The sequence below is a fragment of the Myxine glutinosa genome, chromosome 5, assembly GCF_964187855.1.
Source record: "Myxine glutinosa chromosome 5, kmMyxGlut1.1, whole genome shotgun sequence".
NCBI classification, from domain to species: Eukaryota; Metazoa; Chordata; class Myxini; order Myxiniformes; family Myxinidae; genus Myxine; species Myxine glutinosa.
The window spans coordinates 142,944,110-142,965,882 of record NC_136265.1 but is presented as its reverse complement, the minus strand read 5'-3'; the positions used below and the strand labels follow the sequence as shown (position 1 = coordinate 142,965,882).

General features: G+C 43.3%; 1 protein-coding gene across 2 annotated transcripts in view; it reads left to right on the top strand.

Moving 5' to 3' along the window:
• The window catches only part of SLC38A12 (solute carrier family 38 member 12), a 244,239-nt gene that overhangs the window by 172,886 nt on the left and 49,580 nt on the right, over window positions 1–21,773 (top strand). For both annotated transcript variants that reach the window (XM_078778807.1, XM_078778808.1), the window contains exon 10: window positions 17,445–17,538. In XM_078778807.1, coding sequence (XP_078634933.1) covers window positions 17,445–17,538 — 94 coding nt within the window. The remainder of the gene's footprint in view (window positions 1–17,444; window positions 17,539–21,773) is intronic.

Sequence of the window (21,773 nt, the reverse complement as noted above, 5' to 3'; positions counted from 1 at the left end):
AGGAAATGCACATTTGAAGTACTCTTCAAAGATGGAAGCGCGATTGTGAAACACACATTTAATGCGAGATAAACTCGACACCTTTCATCCATGACAGCCTCCACCACAGTTATATGAGAACAAGCTTATTCATCACAGAGTGAGGGATTATTTCACCCCAAATGGGGCCATTGAAAAATTACGTAACCCTGTTTTTTTAGCGAAGCGCATACCGACGGTCTTGATTAAACCTTACTAATGTTTTTTTATTTGACATATGATTCGATTTTTCAGAATCCCTCATCGGAGTAACACTCGACCCAAACAAAGCCAAACAAAATCTGACACAACATACCCGGGCAGTGTATAATCAGCAAAGGCCTACAGGCCTGATGTTTTAGGCCCACCAGAAAACCAAGATGGCAGCTATATTATTTTGTCTTGGTGCCTTGGTCGGTGGAGTCAAGCGACAAATGTGGGTAGGGTCCGGTAGCTGGCCGACCAATGGGTGCACATTTCAAAGATAGACCTCCAACAAGAGCCACAACAACAACTACAACGGCACTCGGTAGAGAGCACATCTCCGCTAAGCTAAACACTGATGTCTCACTTTGCTAAACACTGAAACAATGATGCTAAACACTGATGTTTTGTGTCCCACTGATGGGCCAGATCTGGATTCGGACCTGAACCAAAATCTAATCGTCTTGTTCTTGTCGCTGAACCATCTCATCCTCACAGCTTTGTCATAGGTTTTTGAAATACAATGCTATATACAGTATTGTTTTTGGCCTGAACACTCAATGGTGAAGAATCACTTGAAAATTTAATAATTCTCGAATCCTGATCCAAATTTGAATCTTCACCAAAAGCTAATCATTTCATCCATGTCACATACCCAACCTCTTCACCAAATTTTGTCCGAATCCGTCCACAACCTTTTGAGATATCTTGTTCACAAACAGACACAAACAAACAAAAAATATGTTGTGCATAGCACGATACTTGTGAAATCCCTAAAATAAGCTGTTGGCCTATGATGACCTCAAAAAGAATTGGTGGTTGAATTCAGTGACCATATATGCAAATCCTCTTAAAATTTCAAGTCAATCAGATGAAAATTGAGGATTTTCGCAATATGGCCTATGTTGACCTTTTGGCCTATGTTGACCTCAAAAATAATTGGTGGTTGAATTCAGTGACCAGATATGCAAATCCTCTTAAAATTTCAAGTTAAGCCGATGAAAATTGAGGATTTTAGAAATTTGGCCTATGTTGACCTTTTGGCCTATGTTGACCTCAAAAATACTTTGTGGTTGAAATCAGTGACCAGATATGCAAATCCTCTTAAAATTTCAAGTTAAGCCGATGAAAATTGAGGATTTTAGAAATTTGGCCTATGTTGACATTTTGGCCTATGTTGACCTCAAAAATACATTCTGGTTGAAATCAGTGACCTGTTATGCAAATCCTCTTAAAATTTCAAGTTAAGCCGATGAAAATTGAGAATTTTAGAAATTCGGCCTATGTTGACATTTTGGCCTATGTTGACCTCAAAAATACTTTGTGGTTGAAATCAGTGACCAGATATGCAAATCCTCTTAAAATTTCAAGTTAAGCCGATGAAAATTGAGAATTTTAGAAACTTGGCCTATGTTGACCTATTGACGTTTTGATCTCAAAAACAATAGGCTTCTTGCTTATGGCCAACTCTACTGTTGAAGTTTCGTGAGGATTGGTTGAAAGTTGTGACCTGCAGGCGACAGACAAACAGACAGACAGAATAACGCACAAGACAAACCAATATACTTGAAAAATCTTCGATTTTCACCAGTAACAAACAGACCAACAGACAGGGGTGAAAACATAACCTCCATCCACCTTCAGTGGTGGAGGTAACAACAACAGCAACATCAACAACCATGTGGAGTTCTGGGTAGACATGCGACAAAAATCATATTTGTGATTGCACAGACTCTCCAAATTGAAATTGCGTTGAAGTTGATCATCCATGACTGGTACTGATTTAAACTTTTTAATTCGCAAACCTAACTTCACAGTTAGACTTCACAGACCATCACACACAATTCCCCCTTTGGAGTGGTGATATCCGGTACTGTGTTGTGGAGATGTCTTTAGATAATGGAGAGATGACAATGGATGGTGCAACCGAATGGGGAAAGCCTTGTGCAATAGCCAAACATGTGTTGTAGCACTTCCTGTCCTTGACCCTTAGCAGAGCATCTGGCGGCTTGATCATACTGAGATGTATTCACATCTTGTCCGAGGGATTAACAATCTGTTGTTCAGAAAATTTTGACCGATGGATTATTTTTTTTGGAATGATCGATTTGTATAGTTTTTGCTTGAAATATAAAGCTGCTTAATGGTATTCATTTATGGGGAAGGAGGGAGAGAGGAGGCAACGAATATGTATCATGTTTGTGATATGTGCAAGAAATATTGTTACCTGACCGGGGGTTGAGACCGCCCAGACGGTGTCCTGAGGAACAAGCCACGTTCCAAGGAAGAAACCATGGGGTCAGCTAAGTGAGCCCGGCAGCCGAGAGCTTACGATGGCTAATTAGCCCAGGAAACGAGATTTGGTCTACAATGCCAGTGATGTCATAAAACACCCTTTATTTATAAGACAGCACAGGAAATATGATCACTCCTAAATTCTAGTTTTTATCACTTGACCCTTAGCACAAATTTTCAACTCTAAGCTGGATATCACAGACTTCGCAATATATTCCAGTGCAAATGAGAAATACTCAGGTGGGTTTAAAACTCAGTGAGGTTGTTGAAGTGATCACTTAGGTCTTGCAGTGTTGTCACAACAGATGGAACACGTCTACTGAATGAAAAACAAAAAACGAGAAACTAGGAATTGATTAGCACAGAGATGCAAGGAAAGAGTGGATTGCAAATGACACCTGCTCTGGCAGTAGCCAGCTCAAGGCTGCACAATGGCGCTAACCACCGACCACGTTGAGACAATGTAAAACTCCTACTTCGTCTTTCAATGAGATGGACACATGTACTACGCTGGAGCATCTCTGTGGGTGGCTTGATAAGCTATTGCCGGGATTGTGCATTGAATGCAAAAGCCCAGGGCCACGTGTGTTCTGACCTCGGCACATTCGGCCTACTCAAGCTGTTCACCACATGGACGAATCTCCAATGGCTTGTTCCATGCTCAATCAACCCTGCGGCTGCATGAGCACAACACCTTTTATTTGTTGCTGGGCTTTGGCTACAAAAACCTGGCTCTAGGCCAAGGCTCCACACCAGCACAGTGGCAATCTCTCTTTATCCAGGCTCCTTGCTGATATGAACTTCTCTTTGTACCTTTGCCTTTAATTCTCTTTCCCATGGTACCCCCATAGTTAACTCAAATCGACAACAGACCAATCAGCATAATTGTGCTTTGCCTACATAGTCTGTTTAAGCCTGGTGTTGGCTTAGCGGTTAGGGTGCCGGCTTGGGATCCTAATATCCTGGGTTTGAATCCCGGTCGATTGCTGAATTAATGCCAGGGGAGTTGACTCAGCCTGTCATCCCTCTGAGGTCGGCAAATTGAGTACCAGCTCACTGGTGATTCCCTGTGTGTAGGCGACTAACAGGGTTGGTGGCAGGAAGGGCATCCGGCCATAAAACATTGCTTCAAAAAGGGGACCAGGGTGCCCAAAAAAAGGCCGACCCCTGCTCTGTGGGGGAAAATGGCCTCTAAAGGTGGTTTATACATAGTCGGTTGCTGAGTAATTTGCCTACACCTACTGTACATAGAACAATTATAACTTCCTGTCCTCAGATGTGGGCGAGTGCTAACACACAGTTGTGGTGAGTGTGTGTACAGTACCTTTAGAAAGCCCTCACCCCCTTTCAAAATTTTCACCTTTTGTTGCCTTGTAGCCTGGAATTAAATTGCATTAAACCAAACTTTTTCCACCTTTATTTAAACATCGTAACCCACAACTTACAAGTCAAAAACAAATTCTACAAATTTCATAGATTTAATTCTTGATAGAAAACTTAAATATCTTGGTTGGATAGGTGTCCGCCCCCCTGAGTTAATACTTGGTGGAAGCACCTGTGACAGCAGTTACAGCTGTGAGTCAACTTTACACACCTTGATTGGGCAATATTTGCCCATTTTCTGTACAAAACTGTTCAAGCTCATTCAAGTTGCATGGGGAGCGTTGATGGACAGCAATCGTCAAGTCATGCCACAGATTTTCGATTGTATGGATAACAAAAATAATTTTCTGGCAAAGCACCATAAATATTTTATTTTAAAATATGTAGAAGAAGAAGAAGAACCACCTTTAGTGGCCATTTTCCCCCACAGAGCAGGGGTTGGCCTTTTTCAGGCACCGTGGTCCCCTTTTTGAAGCAATGTTTTATGGCCGGATGCCCTTCCTGCCGCCAACTCTGTTGGTCGCCTCTTGCAACACACAGGGAATTACCAGTGAGCTGGTACTCAATTTGCCGACTTCGGAAGGGTGACAGGCTGAGTCAACCCCCCTGGTGTTAATTCAGCGATCGACCGGGATTTGAACCCAGGATCCTAGGATCCCAAGCCGGCACCCGAACCGCTAAGCCAACACCAGGGTTTATTTTAAAATATGTAGGTAGTGAGTATTTCCATCATTTTAAACGTTTGCTCCTGACTGTTGGGATGGGAAGGTGGTAAGCTACATGGATGTGAATATTTCCATTTCACAGTGCATGTTCAGGCTGAAAGCCCACAATGTGTAGAAACTTTTGCCGAAACAAACAACATCCCCAGATTTGCAAGATGGTTATATTTGGGAAGATTTATATTCAAAACTGAAGGCACCACCAACTAGTACAGATTCCCAGTAGCCATTGCTCAGACCCGACGTTTTTACCACCCGGTGATCTTCATCTGGTTAAGTGTATGGGCATAGTCTACTCGGTGTTCCGAATCAATATCGATCTGGATCTTTCTCCAATAAATAAATGAGACACTTAACCCATTCCCCAGAGTTTACACGTTCTTGTCTGGAGAAAGATTCGGATTTTTTCGGACCTTCAAAGTATTTTCATAATATACAGTTCTTTAGTTTAAACATGCAAATTGACAGACAGATTGTTGCGGAAGAAAAGGTAACGGGGCTTCCTCGCACATTGCTTTTTGTGTTCGCAAAATTGTTCATCCAGGCTTCTTAGCATCCACTAGAGGGTTCATTTGGGACATCCATCACCCGAATGCAAACTAAGCTGTGATCTTCAGCAGTTTGAATGTATCATTGGAGTGAAGTTTATTTTCAAGAGGATTGTATAATTCCTATCATTCATTCATTTCTCCCGGTCGAAAAGACGTAATCTTTTTCCGCCCTATCCTTTCCTTGTTCTCTTGTAATTACCTTCGCAAAAGCGGAAGGTTATGTTTTGATCGCTGTGTATTTATTTGTATGTCTGTGTGTGTGTGTGTATGTTATTCGCATAACTCAAAAAGTATTCAACCGAATTGCATGAAATTTGGTGGGATGATTGGTTATTATACGGGACACATTTGATTAGATTTTGGGAGCAATCGGGTCAAAGGTCAAGGTCAAGGTCACGAAAAGGTCAAAATCGTATTTTTGTTGTTCTGTTCCCTACACTCCCATGCCAAGTACAGAACAGTAGCTGCGGCGAAGGTATGCGCTCTACCGAGTGCCCGTTCTAGTTATCCATTTGCTTTGTGTGAATTGGATGAATCAGCCGGAAATATGGACAGAGTGCAATTTCCCGAAAGTTGATTATTGGTTTGTTTCTAAATGTGCAGTCAATGGACTTTGAAAAGGCACAAATGACCTCAGCTAGCCATGTCTTGAGCAGACCTCTACGGCATTGACCTTGTTGACATCATAGTCCTTTTTTATGTGTAAGTTATATGAATAAGACTTCCCAGGCATTAAGGTCAGTTCAAGTTTTCTGTGTTTGATCGTTAGTCGTGTAAATGAGACCTCCTTGAAATGACCTTGATAGCCTCTTAGGTAGTCAGACCTGCCTGCAAGTGCGGCCTATGTGGCTAGAAAAAATAGCCTTGCCGCATGGTGGGAGTTAATTCCATTCATGGTGCACTACTTCTCCCTCTCCACCCCCTCTCTTCCTCACCGACTCGCACATGTAACGCTCTGCTCGGTCCGTGGGTCTCATTAATCAGCCTTTATTGATGTGAGTTTGTGTTGCAATGCTTTGATGCTTCAAATTTGGCATTTAGCAGGCAAGCCTAAGCAGTACTGATAATCTGTTACTCACAACTTTGACCCTTAAAGTAATAATGCAGAACCTCGTTTTATGATATGATTTTGGTTGTATTTAATCCCTCCTCATCTCTCTCTCTCTCTCTCTCTCTCTCTCTCTCTCTCTCTCTCTCTCCCCCTCTTTATTTTGCTCAATTTTACCTGAGAAGGGAAAGCAAAGCCAAAACTCCAGGCAGGTAGATTAATGAATGTGTGAAAATGCAGTTACCAGTTTTTATCAAGAAGCAAATGATCATCAACCATTGGATCAAATACACTTTCGACATTATCCTACCAGAGAGAGTATAAATGAACCAGAAATCCGGGCAGTTTGTTGACTACTTTAGAAACACCACAAGCAGAAACAAACTCATTGGTTTTTTACTTTCACCTCCATAAAGCTTCTCGTCTTCTTCTCCTTTCGATTCCTGCATACACCCTTTGATTAACTAATTCAAACTTGTAAATAGCTGAGCCATATTTTTGATTTTTTGGGGGGGTTGTCTGTCCGTCCGTTATCGTTTTTTGTTACCACGATCACTTGTGAACCACCAAAGGGATTTCAACCAAACTTGTCAAAAGTATAGACTGTAATAATACGTGTTCCAAAAAGACCCAGCCAACTTTGGTTGTTAATATATTCAGAACCACAAATGATATAATAGTGGGGCAACTTAGCATAACAATTGTGCATTTTGTGAGGAAAGCACCAAATTTGGCACACTAGTAGACTATCATATTATGAAAAGATCTGGATATTGGGCCATCTCAGATTCAGAGATTTGATTTTTGCAAGATTTTGATTCGATTGGGATCGAAGAGGCTTCTTCGTCTTCGTTGGGCAGGCTTCTTCGTCTTCTGTACAGTGAAGTTGCCAGCCCTGAATTATCTGGCTACATCTGGGTGCTTCATTGGGAGTGCAACCATGTCCCTCAGGTGAACAGGGACCCACCTGGCATAGTGTGGTGGTCTAAGGCATGGAACCATGGGACCAGTTCCGTCAGGGCATCAAGGTACATCGTGAATGAAGCCTGCCGCAGAGAACGCACGTAGACCAGTACCAACATCTCTAGTTCCAGCACAGTTGCCCAGTACTGAAAGTTGGGAATGTCTTCTCCTCTCTGGTGACACCAGTCTTCGAACTCAGGCAGGTCTTCTGCATCATCAGCATATGTCATACAGTGGCGTTCATACGCACGGTGTTGCAGGATGTGCAGTGCCGCTGCAGTGATTTGATGAGCTCTTCTTGTGCGGGTGACGTGGGCAGCTCGCAGGAAGGAGTCGGCCGTCTCAGCCGATGCTTGGAGATCTCGCGAGATCACGGCGAGGTCACGTCTTTTCGAAGCTGTTCCATGCGCTCACGCTTTCGAAGCTAAGTGATCTTTCTCAATTGTGTTTTTGTCGAGACTGTATCTATCTTTCGGTGTATGTACCTATAGCGTATCTTGTGGAAAATTTTCGGTGCAAATTTTTCGTACATGTATACACAATCGTCGGTTAATGCGTATCGAGTATTCTGCGGCCTAGTACTCGTAGGCTTAGGCTACCGTACCGTCTCCGACCTTGTGGTTTTGTTTTTCTCTCAGCGATTCGTCGAATGCGCTGCAATTATTTTCGTTCTCTGTTTCGTCCCAGTCGTTCACCCCATACCTCCTTGTTTAATATCTCTACTCAAAAAAAAAAAAAACCCAAATTTTTTTTCCTTCCCAGGTCTTATTCGTTTATTTGTTGTTCTTATTTGTTCGTTCGTTCTTCGTTCGCGATCACGCGATCACATGGTTAGAAATGTATAATCTCTCCCCTGAACAACTATTTACTCTCATATATTATAACACCCTTTTTTTCTTTTCCTACAAAAGGATGCTTTCGTCTTGCTCACCAAATCTATTCATTCCAAAAAAAATATATAATACCATCTCTTACAGTTCCTCCTTTCTACATTCCCTAAACTATCCAGAACTCCACCCCTCCTTCAGTGTCCTCAAACGTATTTTTGACTCGAAGGTCTCAAACTCATTTTGCAAAAAATGTTCGTTTCCCATGAATCATACACTTTTCAAAATCCAATCTCACCCCTCCCCTCCAAATCCTCCCCATCACCCATCCCTTTCAAATCTCCCCCCTTGCCTCTTCCCTCCCCTCCCTCCTAAACTCCCCCCACACCCCTCCCCTCCGAGACTCTCCCTCGCTCCTCCCCTCCTAGACTCCCCTCTCACCCCTCCTCCTCAAAACATCCTCCCTGCTTCTTCCCCCTTCCAACTTTCACCTTCATCTCCCCCAACCTTCTGCCTCGCTCTTCCCCCTCCTCAAATAACACCTCACTGTGCCTAACCCAATCTCCATCAAACCTTTTGTCCGCCCCATTCTTCCCTTTCTCCAAGCTATTCTGAAATCTCTGAAATCTCTGACACACCTTCAACAGCTCTCCCTACCTCTTCCTCCTCTTCCACATCTTACCCTACCCCTCGCCCCCCCTGTTCTGGACCCGATGCTCCCCCTTCCTCTTCATTAACGGTATGGACCTCAAACATCCGGGGCCTTCGCTCAAACTTGACTGATCTCTCCATACAGGTTGCTTCTGACAAACCAGATGTGATCTGCTTAACAGAAGCTTTCCTCCTTCATGATGTCTCTGATGCCTTGGTATCTCTCCCAGGTTACTCCCTCCTCTGGTATGATAGACCTGAGCCTCGTCCTGGAGGTGGGGTTGCTATCTTTATAAAAAACTCTCTTCCTCACTCGCCCTCCACTGCCCTCTCTCCACCTCACCCCCAGGAATACCTTTGGCTACGGCTTCCCCTTCGCTCCCACCTTTTGTTCATATGTGTGTTGTACCATCCACCAAACAGCGATGACTCCATCTACATCTCGCTGTCTGATAATATGGACCAACTTCTATCTACCCATCCCAACTCTCTCTTCCTCATATGTGGTGATTTCAATTGTCACCATGCCAGTTGGCTGGGTGTGGGTACCTCTCTCACCAGCCATGGCTCTTCAGCAAAGGACTTCTGCGACTCACTGGGACTGACACAATCTGTCAATTTCCCGACCCGGATCTCAGTCAACGGAGCATCTTCTCTTCTGGATTTGGTTATGACAAACTTCCCTGAAAATGTCTGCTGCTGTTCTTCTGCTCCAATCGGCTCATCTGATCATGTGCTTGTCAAAGTGGACATCTCTCTGACCATTCTCAGAGAGCCTCCTCAGCGTCGACGAGTCTGGCATTTCACTCAGGCCAACTGGCACGGTCTTCAAGCAGCCATCAATCATCTGGACTGGTCTCCCATCTCTACCGCCTCTGACATCAACTCATCCTGGGAATTCTTTCAAAGTAAATTGCTCTCTCTCATGCACAGATTTATCCCATCTCGTCTTCAGTTGTCATACCCTTCCTCCCATCCATGGTACTCGGAATCTTGTGGTGAGGCTGTTGCCCTGAAACAACTTGCTTTCGTCTCCTGGAAAGCAAATCCAACGGAAGGAAATCTCATTTCCTTTCACAAAGCCCGAAACAAGTGTGTGTCCACCCTCAGGAGAGCCAGGAAACAATATCTCACCGTTCTCAAGACCGAACTCTCTTATCTGTCTCCCTCTTCCAAATCCTGGTGGCGTCTGGTCAAATCTGTTTCTGGTGTTTGTTCCCCCTCCATCCCCTCCCTCACCTCAAACGGCTTAACGGCTGACTCTGCACGTGAAAAAGCTGAATGCCTCAACTCTGTGTTTGCCTCTAAATCTTGTGTCCCAAACCCATCCCTCTCTGTACCCACCGTACCCAGTCATACCCAGCTGCTCCTGGACTCTGTGTCCTTTCCTCCTGACAAGGTGGAAAAGTTTCTGTCAACCCTCGACTCTGATTCTGCAACTGGTCCTGACGGCATCAGCCCACGGGTCCTAAAATCATGTTCTTCCACTCTTTCACTCCCTCTTTCTGTTCTCTTCACCCTCTCTTTTGCTCATGGTCATCTGCCATCTGCTTGGAAATCAGCCAACATCACCGCTTTGCACAAAAAAGGTGCAAAAACAGATCCCAGCAACTACAGACCAATCAGCCTTCTCCCAATTATCAGCAAAGTCATGGAATCCATCATTGCTTCAGATATGAAATCTTTCCTCTTCTCCAATGGCTTGATCTCTGATCATCAATTTGGTTTCAGACCTGGTCATTCTACTCTGGACATGCTGCTTCTGCTTTCTCAACAATGGATGGAGGTCCTCAACGCCAAACAGGAAATTAGAGCTGTCTCCCTTGACATTTCACGTGCCTTCGATACGGTCTGGCACCCTGCTCTGCTCACCAAACTCTCCTCCTTTGGTATCCATGGAAATCTCCACGCATGGCTGGCGGACTTCCTCTCTAGTCGTCGTCAACGTGTGGCCCTGAATAGGTTTCTCTCATCTCCTCTTCCTGTTCAGGCTGGAGTTCCCCAAGGTAGTGTTCTGGGCCCTGTGCTTTTTCTGGTCTTCATCAATGATCTCTCTGACTCTCTTGAAAATCCTCTCTATCTCTTTGCTGACGACTCTACTCTCTGTCGCTCCATTCCTCATCCCTCAGATCGGCAGTCTGCAGCCTCCTCACTCTCTGCAGACCTGGACAAAATCACAGACTGGGCAAACAAATGGAACATGTCTTTCAATCCTGATAAATCTCACACTCTTACGATGTCTCTCCGAAAAGACCGACTGGAAAACCCTCCCATCCACTTTCTGAATAATCCTCTCCAAGAAGTTCTGCCACTCAAGCTTTTGGGTCTCACTATTTGCCATGATCTTTCCTGGGAAAACCACATTTCAAATCTGGCCTCCAAAGCCAGTTGCCGACTGGGCATCCTCCGTCGTGCGAAGTCCTTCCTTGGCACACCTGAGCTCCTCACCACATACAAGGCTTTCATCCGCAGCTCTATGGAATACTGCTCTCCCCTCTGGTCTGGTGCTCCTGCCTCACACCTAGCCCGTCTTCACGCTGTTGAAACCAAAGCGTTCAGAATCATTGGAATCTCCCGCGATGAAGCTAACTCCTAGGGCCTTTCACTCACTCACCGCAGGCAGGTTAGTGGTCTTTCCATCTTCTACCGACTCCTCTCTGGCCTTGCCCCCCCAGCCCTCTCTGGGCTCTGTCCCCCAAATATTCCTCCAGGTCACACAAGATCTGCCTGCAACCCTCTTATGGTTAAACTGCCAAAATCAAGACTTTCTGCTCACCTTCACTCCTTCATTCCTCTTTTCTCCTGCCTCTGGAACAAACTCCCTCACTCTCTTCAATCCCACTCCACCCTCCAGGTCTTTAAAACAGCTGTTCACCACCATCTCTTATCCTCCCCCAATCAAAACCTTGATCTTTTCTACCCCCACTAATTTCGGTCCCCTTGTGTTTTATACCTCTCCCCCCCCCCCCCCCCCCCCTCCCCTTCCCACGCCTCCTGCCCCCAAGCCCTCTCCCTCCCACACTTCTCCCTGCTCTCAAATGTTGTGGTTGTGTGCTTCCCCTTCTCTCCCCATCTTGTCTTCCGCTCCCTCTTTTTGTATATTTTGTTTGTCTGGTTGATTTGTTTGTGAAATAAATGTTAGCTCTTTCACAAGCCTCGATTCAGTATACAAAAAAAAAAAAAAAAAAAAAAAAAATCTCAGCTTGCAAATTTGCAAAATCTGCAAATCTGGCAAAAATCAAATCTCTGAATCTGAGATGGCCCAATATCCAGATCTTTTTATAATATGATAGTCTACTAGTGTGCCAAATTTGGTGCTTTCCTCACAAAATACACAATTGTTATGCTATATTTAGCTTAGCTGCCAGACTATAACAATACCCTTTGGTTTATATGATACAGAAACTCATAAAGTTTTGTGCACACCACCAACACACTTCAATGTGTTGAAGCTCCATTTGTCGTGTTCAGGACATCAAGGCGGTACACGAGTTATTGCCATGTTCGGCTCAGCATGTTTGCGTCCACCAGTGCGCATGCAGCTGTGATCCCAGAACAAAGTTCCTGCACGTTTGCTACCTTGGTGTTGTAGACAACATCTTTGACAAAGCCCCACAGAAGAACATCAAGGTTATGTGGTTATGTCTCGTGATCGTGGGGGAGGGGCGGGGGGGGGGGGGGGGGGGGAGAGACAGGCAGTTGGTCCATCTCAGCCAATCCAGTGCCCTGGAAAATTTTCACTCTGCTCGGCTCAAACGACTAAGGCCCAATGAGAGGGAGTACAGTCCTGTTGAAAAATTACATTGAGATGCAGGTCTTCAGTCTGTGGGAATTAAGTCAAATCCTTCCAACATGTTTATGTAAATTGTTGAGGTCACTGTATCCTCTGCAAAGAAAAAGAGATCCGCCAAGTGGTCATGGAGAAGACCACACCACACATTGACCTTTGGACTGTTGCGTATGTGTCCAAAGACCACGTGGGGTTTTCAGAGCCCGAGATCCTCACATTGTGCAGCTTAACCTTCCCCGATACATGAAAGCAAGCTTCGTCTGTGAACATGACCTTTTTCAGGTAATCTTCGTCATCCTCTATGCAATTGAGCATTTCCAAGGCAAACGCCTTGCATCTGGGTCCGTCATTTGGTTTGAGTTCCTGCAGAATCTGCACCTTATACACATAAAACTTCAGTCTGCACCTTATACTACACATAAAGCTTATGAAAAATCCTGTGTACAATGGTGCTTGGTAGTCCCAGTTCTCTGGATGTGTGTCAGATTGCTTTTTCTGGACTTTGTTGAAATGATTCACACACTCGTTAAACGTCTGCTACACTTGTGCTTGGTTGACTGGTATGTTACTGTTTCTGACAACTTCCACTTTCCTTAATCCTCTTGTGCCACTCTCTGGTACTTGTCCGTGATGGCGGATTCCTACCATACCTTGTACGGAAATTACGCTGAACTTGCTTGTCGGATCTCCTCTTGATGAACCATTTGACACACGGAGCTTTCTCCTGTCGAGTCACCATTTTCTTTTACAATAAAGCACCAGACCTGAAAATAGAGATAACTTTACGAGCTTCTGTATCATATAAACCAAAGTGTATCGTTGTACCATTTGTGGTACTATATATATTAACAACCAAAGTTGCCCAGGTCTTTTTGGAACTCAATGTATTACAGTCCATACTTTTGCCAAGCTTTGGTTGAAATCCCTTTGAAATGAAGCCAAGTTTGGTTGGAATGAAAATCTTCGATGCAGTCTTCAGTCTTTTGCACTCTGTAACAGGTTCTCCTCGAGAATTTGCCTGTATTTGGCTCCATTCATTGTTCCCTCTTTCCTTACAAGTCTCCCAGTCCCTACCGCTGAAAAGCATCGACGTAGCATGATGCTGCCACCACCATGCTTCATGGTAGGGATGATGTTAGATGGGTGATAAGCTGTGCTTGGTTTCCGCCAGACGTAGCACTTTGCATTCAGGCCGAAGAGCTCAATTTTCATCTCATCCGACCACAGAATATTTTACTTCATGCTCTCAGAGTCTTTCACATGTCTTTTTACAAACTCCAGGCATGCTGTCATGTGCCTTTTTCTCAGGAGTAGCTTCCATCTGGTCACTCTCCCATAAAGCCTATATTTGTGAAGTGCTGCAGAGACTGTTGTCCTTCTGTCAGGTTGTCCCATCTCAGCCAATTAACTCTGTAGTTCTGTCAGAGTGTTCATTGGGTTATTGGTCACCTCCCTGAGCAAGGTCCTCTTGCCGAGTTTTTTTTTTTTTTTTTTGTATACAAGATCGAGGCTCGTGAAAGAGCTAATATAACATTAATCACACAAAAAGTCAAACCGACACATAAAACACAAAATAAGGGGAGCGGTAGACAAGATGGGGAGAGATGGGGAAGGACACAAACACAACATTTGAGAGCAGGGACATCGGGAGAAATGTGGGAGGGGGAGGGCTTGGGGGGAGGTGGGAGAGGTATAAAACATATGAACACTGCAAGGACTTCCAGGAAAGAAGTTGGAATTTCAAAAAAGTGGATCTGGTGTGAATTAACGGGGGTAGAAAAGATCAAGGTTTTGGATGGGGGAAGATAAGAGATGGTGGTGAACAGCTGTTTTAAAGACCTGGAGGGAGGAGTGGGATTGAAGGGAGTGGGGGAGTTTGTTCCAGAGGTGGGAGAAAAGGGGAATGAAAGAGTGAAGGTGAGCAGAGAGCCTAGATTTTGGCAGTTTAACCATAAGAAGGTGGCTGGCAGATCTTGTGCGACCTGTAGGAATATTAGGGGGACAGAGCACAGAGAGAGCTGGGGGAGCAAGGCCGGAGAGGAGTCGGTAGAAGACAGTTGCTCAGTTTGATCAGACAGCCAGCTGTGGAAGAGTCTGGGTCGTTGCATATTCTTTCCATTTTCTAAATATGGAGCTGACTGTGATCTTGGGAATTTTCATCCCTCTAGAAATTGTTTCATATCCTTTCCCAGATCTATGCCTCCTCACAATTCCATATCGGAGTTCTACAGAGGGTTCCTTGAACTTCATGCTCAACTGAGCGGGTCAAAGTCTTACTATATACAATACCTTTCGGCATGTAAGTTGATATTTTTACCTCTGGAAGTCCGGGCCTCAACCTGTTCTCAGAATCGACTTATCGATGGTTTAATACCATTGAATTGCAGAAATGAAAATTTCTGAAGATTGTGATATTCTCTGAAATAAAATGTATAAATAATGATTTAAAACACACCACAGAAATCATTTCCTGGAACGTTTTTTGATTGGGTGAGCAATAAAATGTTAATCTGCTCACTGACACATGCAAAATTATCCAATCAATAAAGAGCATGCACTCTGCAATTACGATTTATCCATCCGTTTAATCCACATCATAAGTGCATCCACAATCCACATCCACATCCATCCTTAATACGTCATCTCAAAATGCCTCTCGTAAAATAGGAGTGAAAACATAACCTCCCTCTACCCTCAGTGGCAAAGGTAATGAATGATCGAAAAATGGGGAAATTAGCCAATGCGACTTGTACTCCACATTGACTCATACAGTGCATTCAGAAAGTATTCAGACCCCTTCACTTTTTTCAGATTTTGTTTTGTTGCAGCCTTTTGCTGAAATCGTTTAAATTCATTTTTTCCCTCATCAATCTACACTCAATACCCCATAATGACAAAGAGAAAACAGGATTTTAGAAAGTTTTGCAAATTTATTAAAAAGAAAAAACTGAAATATCACATTGACATAAGTATTCATACCCTTTGCTATGACACTTGAAATTTAGCTCAGGTGCCTCCCATTTCTCTTGATCATCTTTGAGATGTTTCTACACCTTGATTGGAGTCCACCTGTGGTAAATTCAATTGAGTGGATATGATTTGGAAAGGCACACACCTGTCTATATAAGGTCTCACAGCTGACAATGCATATCAGAGCAAAAACCAAGCCACGAGGTCGAAGGAACTGCCTGCAGAGCTCAGAGACGGGATTGTGTCGAGGCACAGATCTGGGGAAGCCTACAAAAAAATTCTGCTGCATTGAAGGTTCCCAAGAGCACAGTGGCCTCCATAATTCTTAAATGGAAGAAGTTTGGAACAACCAGGACTCTTCCTAGAGCTGGCCTCCCGGCCAAACTGAGCAATCGGGGGAGAAGGGCCTTGGTAAGAGAGGTGACCAAGAACCCGATGGTCACTGGCTGAGCTCCAGAGATCCTGTGTGGAGATGGGAGAAACTTCCAGAAGGACAACCATCACTGCAACACTCCACCGATCTGGGCTTTATGGCAGAGTGGCCAGACGGAAGCCTCTCCTCAGTGAAAGACACATGAAAGCCCGCTTGGAGTTCGCAAAAAAGCACCTAAAGGACTCTCAGACAGTGAGAAGCGAGATTCTGTTGTCTGATGAAACCAAGATTGAACTGTTTGGCTTCCGAAACAAGAAGAACGATGGTGAGAAGCTGCAGGACGACATCGCCGGGCACTGAAGGCGCGCCGAAAGGGCATACTCAGTTTTCACTCAGTTTTCTTTCTTGTTTGTTTGATTGGTTGTTTGCCTGGGTGATAAATCACCCATGTTTTGAGCGAGGAAGCTGAAGTTTGGGCACAATCGTGAACATGTGCTTTGGCGAAAACGCTATTTTATATTTTTTGATTAATCACTTAATTGATTAATTACTTTATTTTTATCGATTTATTAATTACTTTGTTATTATCTTTCTCATTTAGGCATGGCACCTTTTCAGCTAGGAAGCTGTTATTTGGACATGACAGTGACCAAGTGATTTGGCTGTAAATGGTATTTTTGGTTTATTGATTAATTAATTAATTATTCGATTAATTGCTTCATTAATTTTCAAAAAGTTACAGATTCAGATGAAACGGTAGTTTATGTAGGCTATTAGCCAATTGATGAAGAAATTAATTATTTTACGATTATTATTTATTTATTTTAATTATACAATTCATCAATTAATCAATCAATTATTGTACACCCCTCCCTCACAATTCAGTCTCCATGTGCTGCCTTTAGCGTCCGGGTGATGTCGCTCGCTGGAGGATACGTTATTTATTTAAATTGATATATGTGGGAAAATTACATGCCCAAATGAGGAATCAAGCTCAGGTCCTCTGGAAAACCGTACCAATGCTCTGCCACCTGAGCTATCTTTGCGACCCTGGCTGAGCATGCAGCTTTCCCACACATATGATTGCCTCTCTCTTTCTGTCAATGCTTCCAGGGCATTCGCTGCCAACCATAGCAGCACCAACGGACTGAGCACAAGAGGGTCTTCCTTCAATGGGGGGGAGGGTGGGGGGGGGGAACAAATCCATGTCCTCTATTATAAACACCACTGGGGGCAAAGTGAAGCAATTAGATGAATGAACAGGATTAAATAATTAAATTGATGTGTGTGGGAAAATTACATGCTCAGTCAGGGTCGCCCAGATAGCTCAAGTGGCAGAGCACTGGTACGGTTTTCCAGAGGACCTGGGTTTGATTTCTGGTCTGGGCATGTAATTACTGTATATCGGCAGGTGTTTACTAAATCATATCAAGCCAGCGGTGTTTTCAAAGAAATTGATACACATTCGGCCTTTTAGTGTTTGTTAGTTTTTGTCAAATTAAAATGTCTGCCCTTTCCACCGCCATTTCAGTCCAACCTTTAGTTATCTCCTTTCCTATTTTGCAGTAACATATTAGGCTCTTTTTGTGGAGCACTCTCAAATGTTACTGTATGTACGGGAATGTATATTGTCCTTTTTTGTCCCTCAGGGTGTCTTTGTTTTTCTTCTTGGACCTTTTGCTTTCTTCAACGTGCAGAAGACCAAGTACCTGCAGATCCTGACCTCTGCTTTGCGTTGGATTGGTGAGACAGACATTGCATGTATTGACATTGCATGGATTACACCGACATACAAGTTTATTGGTTGAAAAAAAATGCTGGTGAAACATATCAATGTTTCTTTTTATATTGTCCATGTTTGCTAATTTTAAAAACAAATGTTTTTTTTCTTTCACTTTTCCTCCTGAAGCATTTATTTGCATAAAGCAAACAGTTATTACTGCATTGCAATTCAGATTTCATTCATAGTCTACACTCTACAGGTTGGTGCATAGGTAGCGCATTTGCCTTTGAGTTGTCTATAGCCTGGGTTTGATTCACGCACCCAACTATAAACTGTTGGATTGGTGCTTCTCAGGCAGGGCGTTGCATCAACAAGCACTTCGTTCCTCGCATGGATGTTAAGCTGGGTATCCCATCTGCTAGCGTTGGTTGGTGCCATTTAAGATTTCAACGTGTCTTTCATGAAGAGTAGGTGGGTTATCCCTGGCACCCTGAACAAATTACAAATTCCTGCCCTATTACAAGCTTCAGTCCAAATGTCAGGCCTGGCCAACTTACTGCATTTGTCATCATGCTCATTTTGCAGGCAGCATGTGACTGCTGGTTTGCATCATTGCTGTCAGCATGGCTCTGCTGCTGACCCCTGTTGCTTTGGGTAGGAATTTGGAATTTTTACCCTAAAGGTGATGGTGATAGCTCACCTTCTCTTTGTGAAGGACACCGTGGGATCTCTAACATCCACCAACTAATGCTGGCAGACGGGATGCCCAGTTCAAATGTCCTTCTGAAAGACGGCACTCACATTGATGAATCTCCCTTTATGTGAAACACCAGGATGACAGCTCACAGCTTGGTAAGGATTCAACCCAGGGGAGAGAGCTCCAAGGTGAGTGAATTGGTTTGTGAAAGATTTGGACTGACAACTTTCCCCAGCCGACCCCACAAGAAAGTAGGATTAATTGGGACCATTAATGAAGTAGTCGTGTCGTAGTTCTATGATTCATATGCATTCTGTGACTCAGGGGTATTAATTAGTTACTTGTTTGTGACAGGCATAAAATTAATAAAGCTAAAGTAAATGAAGGCTATTATGTGCCTATAAGATCTCTCCAGTCCTCCCCTCTGTCCCTCGTCCCATCCAGCCATTATTTGTTCTCGAAGACACAATTTTGGACAAAGACATGCTGAGTAGTGACCTCTGCAATTTCCAATGATTGCCTGTTGTTGGGAAGGAATTTGTTCTTGGTGCATCTTGCTTGTTTGAAGCATAAACAACAACAACAACCCGTTGTTTGAAGCATAACCACTCTGAAATGTTTTGATGTCTCAATGCTTCTTGATAAAAAGCATTGAGACATGCCCGTTGACAGCACCATTCATCGCGAGGAATGAACACAGTATTTTAATCGGATCATAGAACATGAGTGGCCATTTTACGAGCTACAGAACATGATGTTCTATTTATTTAACGAAGCATGATTGATTTTTAGCTGCGACGAGCAGCTCTTTGAGAGGACCGCGTTGTTGTTGTTGTTGGGGTGCCTTTTGAACAGCGCATGTGCATACACTTGGACGTGCATTTGTATGAGGTAAGAACATCGCGGACTAAAATCGCGATTTGTTTGAAGAAACCAGAATAAATTTAGCAACAAAGACAACATGAATGTTTTCATATCAATCTCGTTTCACAGAACTTGACACAAATTAGGTGTAATTATTGAATAGCGCATGCGCATACACTCGGACGTGCGTTGGTATGAGGTAAGAACATCGCGGACTAAATTCGCGATTTGTTTGAAGAAACCAGAATAAATTTAGGAAAAAAGACAACATGAATGTTTTCATATCAATCTCGATTCACAGAACTTGACACAAATTAGGTGTAATTATTGAATAGCGCATGCACATACACTCGGACTTCCTACACCGACCAAGCCCGTTTCAAATTATCCTTCTGCCACCCAGAATTAACATTAATAAATAACATTAATGAATTAACATTAACAGAAATAACATTCACGTCCATACATTATATGTAATCAGTTGATGAAGCATGTTGCGTCGCAAAACAAAGGACAAGACCAGAACTGAAAGACAAAATGACGCCAGTGCATGCGTATAATTTATTGACTGGTCAAATTTGGTAGCGCATATTGCAACGGATATCCTCATGATTCTACACGACGCAGCTGGTGACCAGACTGTGGTCATTTTTCTCTTGTTTTTTAAGGTACAGCAAAGTGGAAAATTATCCACAATATAGCGAGTAGCCGTGGTCGGTTCAATGATGTGTTGTGTGACCAGACATTTTGGTCTTTTGCTTAAGAGCGCATTTGTATTTGTTTCTTGTAGTGCCAATGGTTCACGCTCTGGTTAGTATATTTTGATGGGTAGTAGTAGAATTACCCCTTTTGAGTCACTTTTTTGTGGGTTGGACCTACTCTCGAGTGTGATCCGTTTGGAAACTGCAAACATGGTGCCGAATTTTGGCCAGGGTGATGTGCCAGTTGCAGTCGATGAACTGTGCGAAGTTGCATCGGTAAACTGAAAAACTAGGAAGCAACGCACCGTATTGTGGACAGGACCGTAAGCCGGCTATCCTACCTCCATTCACTCATAGATAAAAAAGATGTTGGGGTATCATTTCCACGAATAGTCCATTGTGATTGATACCCCTGCTTCGAGTTTAAGCGAATGTTGCAGTCAGGTGTGATGGGCCAAATGGTCATTTATCTTACACCATACAAGTTTTTTTTCATAAGTAGTAATGATTTTCGCTTCATCCATTCTCATGGTTCATTATATAACATTGCTGAATATTATTACTTTTACAATTATTTTTTTTCTTTGTGGGCTCCCAGAGGGAAGGAATTAATTGCTGTGACATTCATGTGGAATAATTCTTTCGCTATACTTTTAATTCCAGTTGGTTCTCCATGTGCCAGCAGGAAGCCCAATGTACCAGAACTATTGGCTCGAGTTGCAGTGTGAAGAGTGATTAGAGAATGGGGATATTATATAATATTTGCAACATTGATTGTTTTAGAATGGGGACTTTTATTTTTGGTGCTGTTCGTGTTGAAGGGCTCGTGGTTAAAAGATTGGCATTTATTACTTTGGCAATTATTTGCCATTGGGACCATCATATCCTTCATTGGATCGACGGAGCTATATTTTCCCATACAAGTTGTGTATCGGAAGTTTCTGCGTTGTCATCTGTTTTTCTGTGACTCTGTGGCCGCTGTTTGTGGCTTTGGCTCGTGGATGTGAGCTGTCCGCCTCCTATGTACTCTGGAGTCCAATTATTGCACTCGATCTGACTCAAAACCACATGAACCATCCCCGAACTCCCAGAAGGTTAACGGCTGAATAAACAGCTCACATTGTTCAATGCTTCCTCGTGTAAGTTAGGACTATATCCTGGGGTGGCTTGGTGGTAACGACACTGGATTGGAATCTCGGAGGTTGTGGGTTCAAATCCCCCTGAAGCCGAGCTAGTATTTGGTGAAACCGAGCTACTCCCAGGTGATTTGCTATGTTGCTATACGATTGTCAATACTGTATGTACTGTATACTTCAGCTGACTCACCTCATGACCTTCAGGGAGGATGTCATCTGCCTGTCCCTCCTCGTTTGGTGACAAGGTTACAAGTCCATGAATTGTGGTGACTTGGAAATGTTACTATGAAAAGGCAATTCTGCCTAAACATTTCCAGCACAAATTTTAAAACCTGTTATCTAAGATTACAAAATTAATTGAAGCAGCTCGTTTTTAATGCCGAATGAGCAGGAAGCTCAGTCTCAAACACCCGATCCACCAAGTGACCTTTACGTATAATTAATTCGTTATTTTTTTTTGAACAATCTTCCAGTAGAGGGTGTTTGACTTCTCAAAATAATAATATTACACTTTAAAATCTGCAATTGATTGGATTATCATCTGATATTTTATAATCATCGTCATATCAAAACCTTTTATCCGATAATCATTTTATAATTTTCGGATCAATGTTATTTTACTCACTATCAGTTATCATGATAAGCGATTGATGAACAATGAGTTCATACTTCTTGCAGAGCACTGGTAATGCCACTGCAGTCTTATAGTAAAGGATACACTAGATGATTTGCCGTTGCCTTTCCCAGCATTTTTCAGAGCAAGAATTATGGCATTTTCCCAGGGTACCAACACCCATTGGCCTTCTGGTGTGAAAGACAAGACAATGCAGGATCAAATTAACGTCCAAAAACGAATG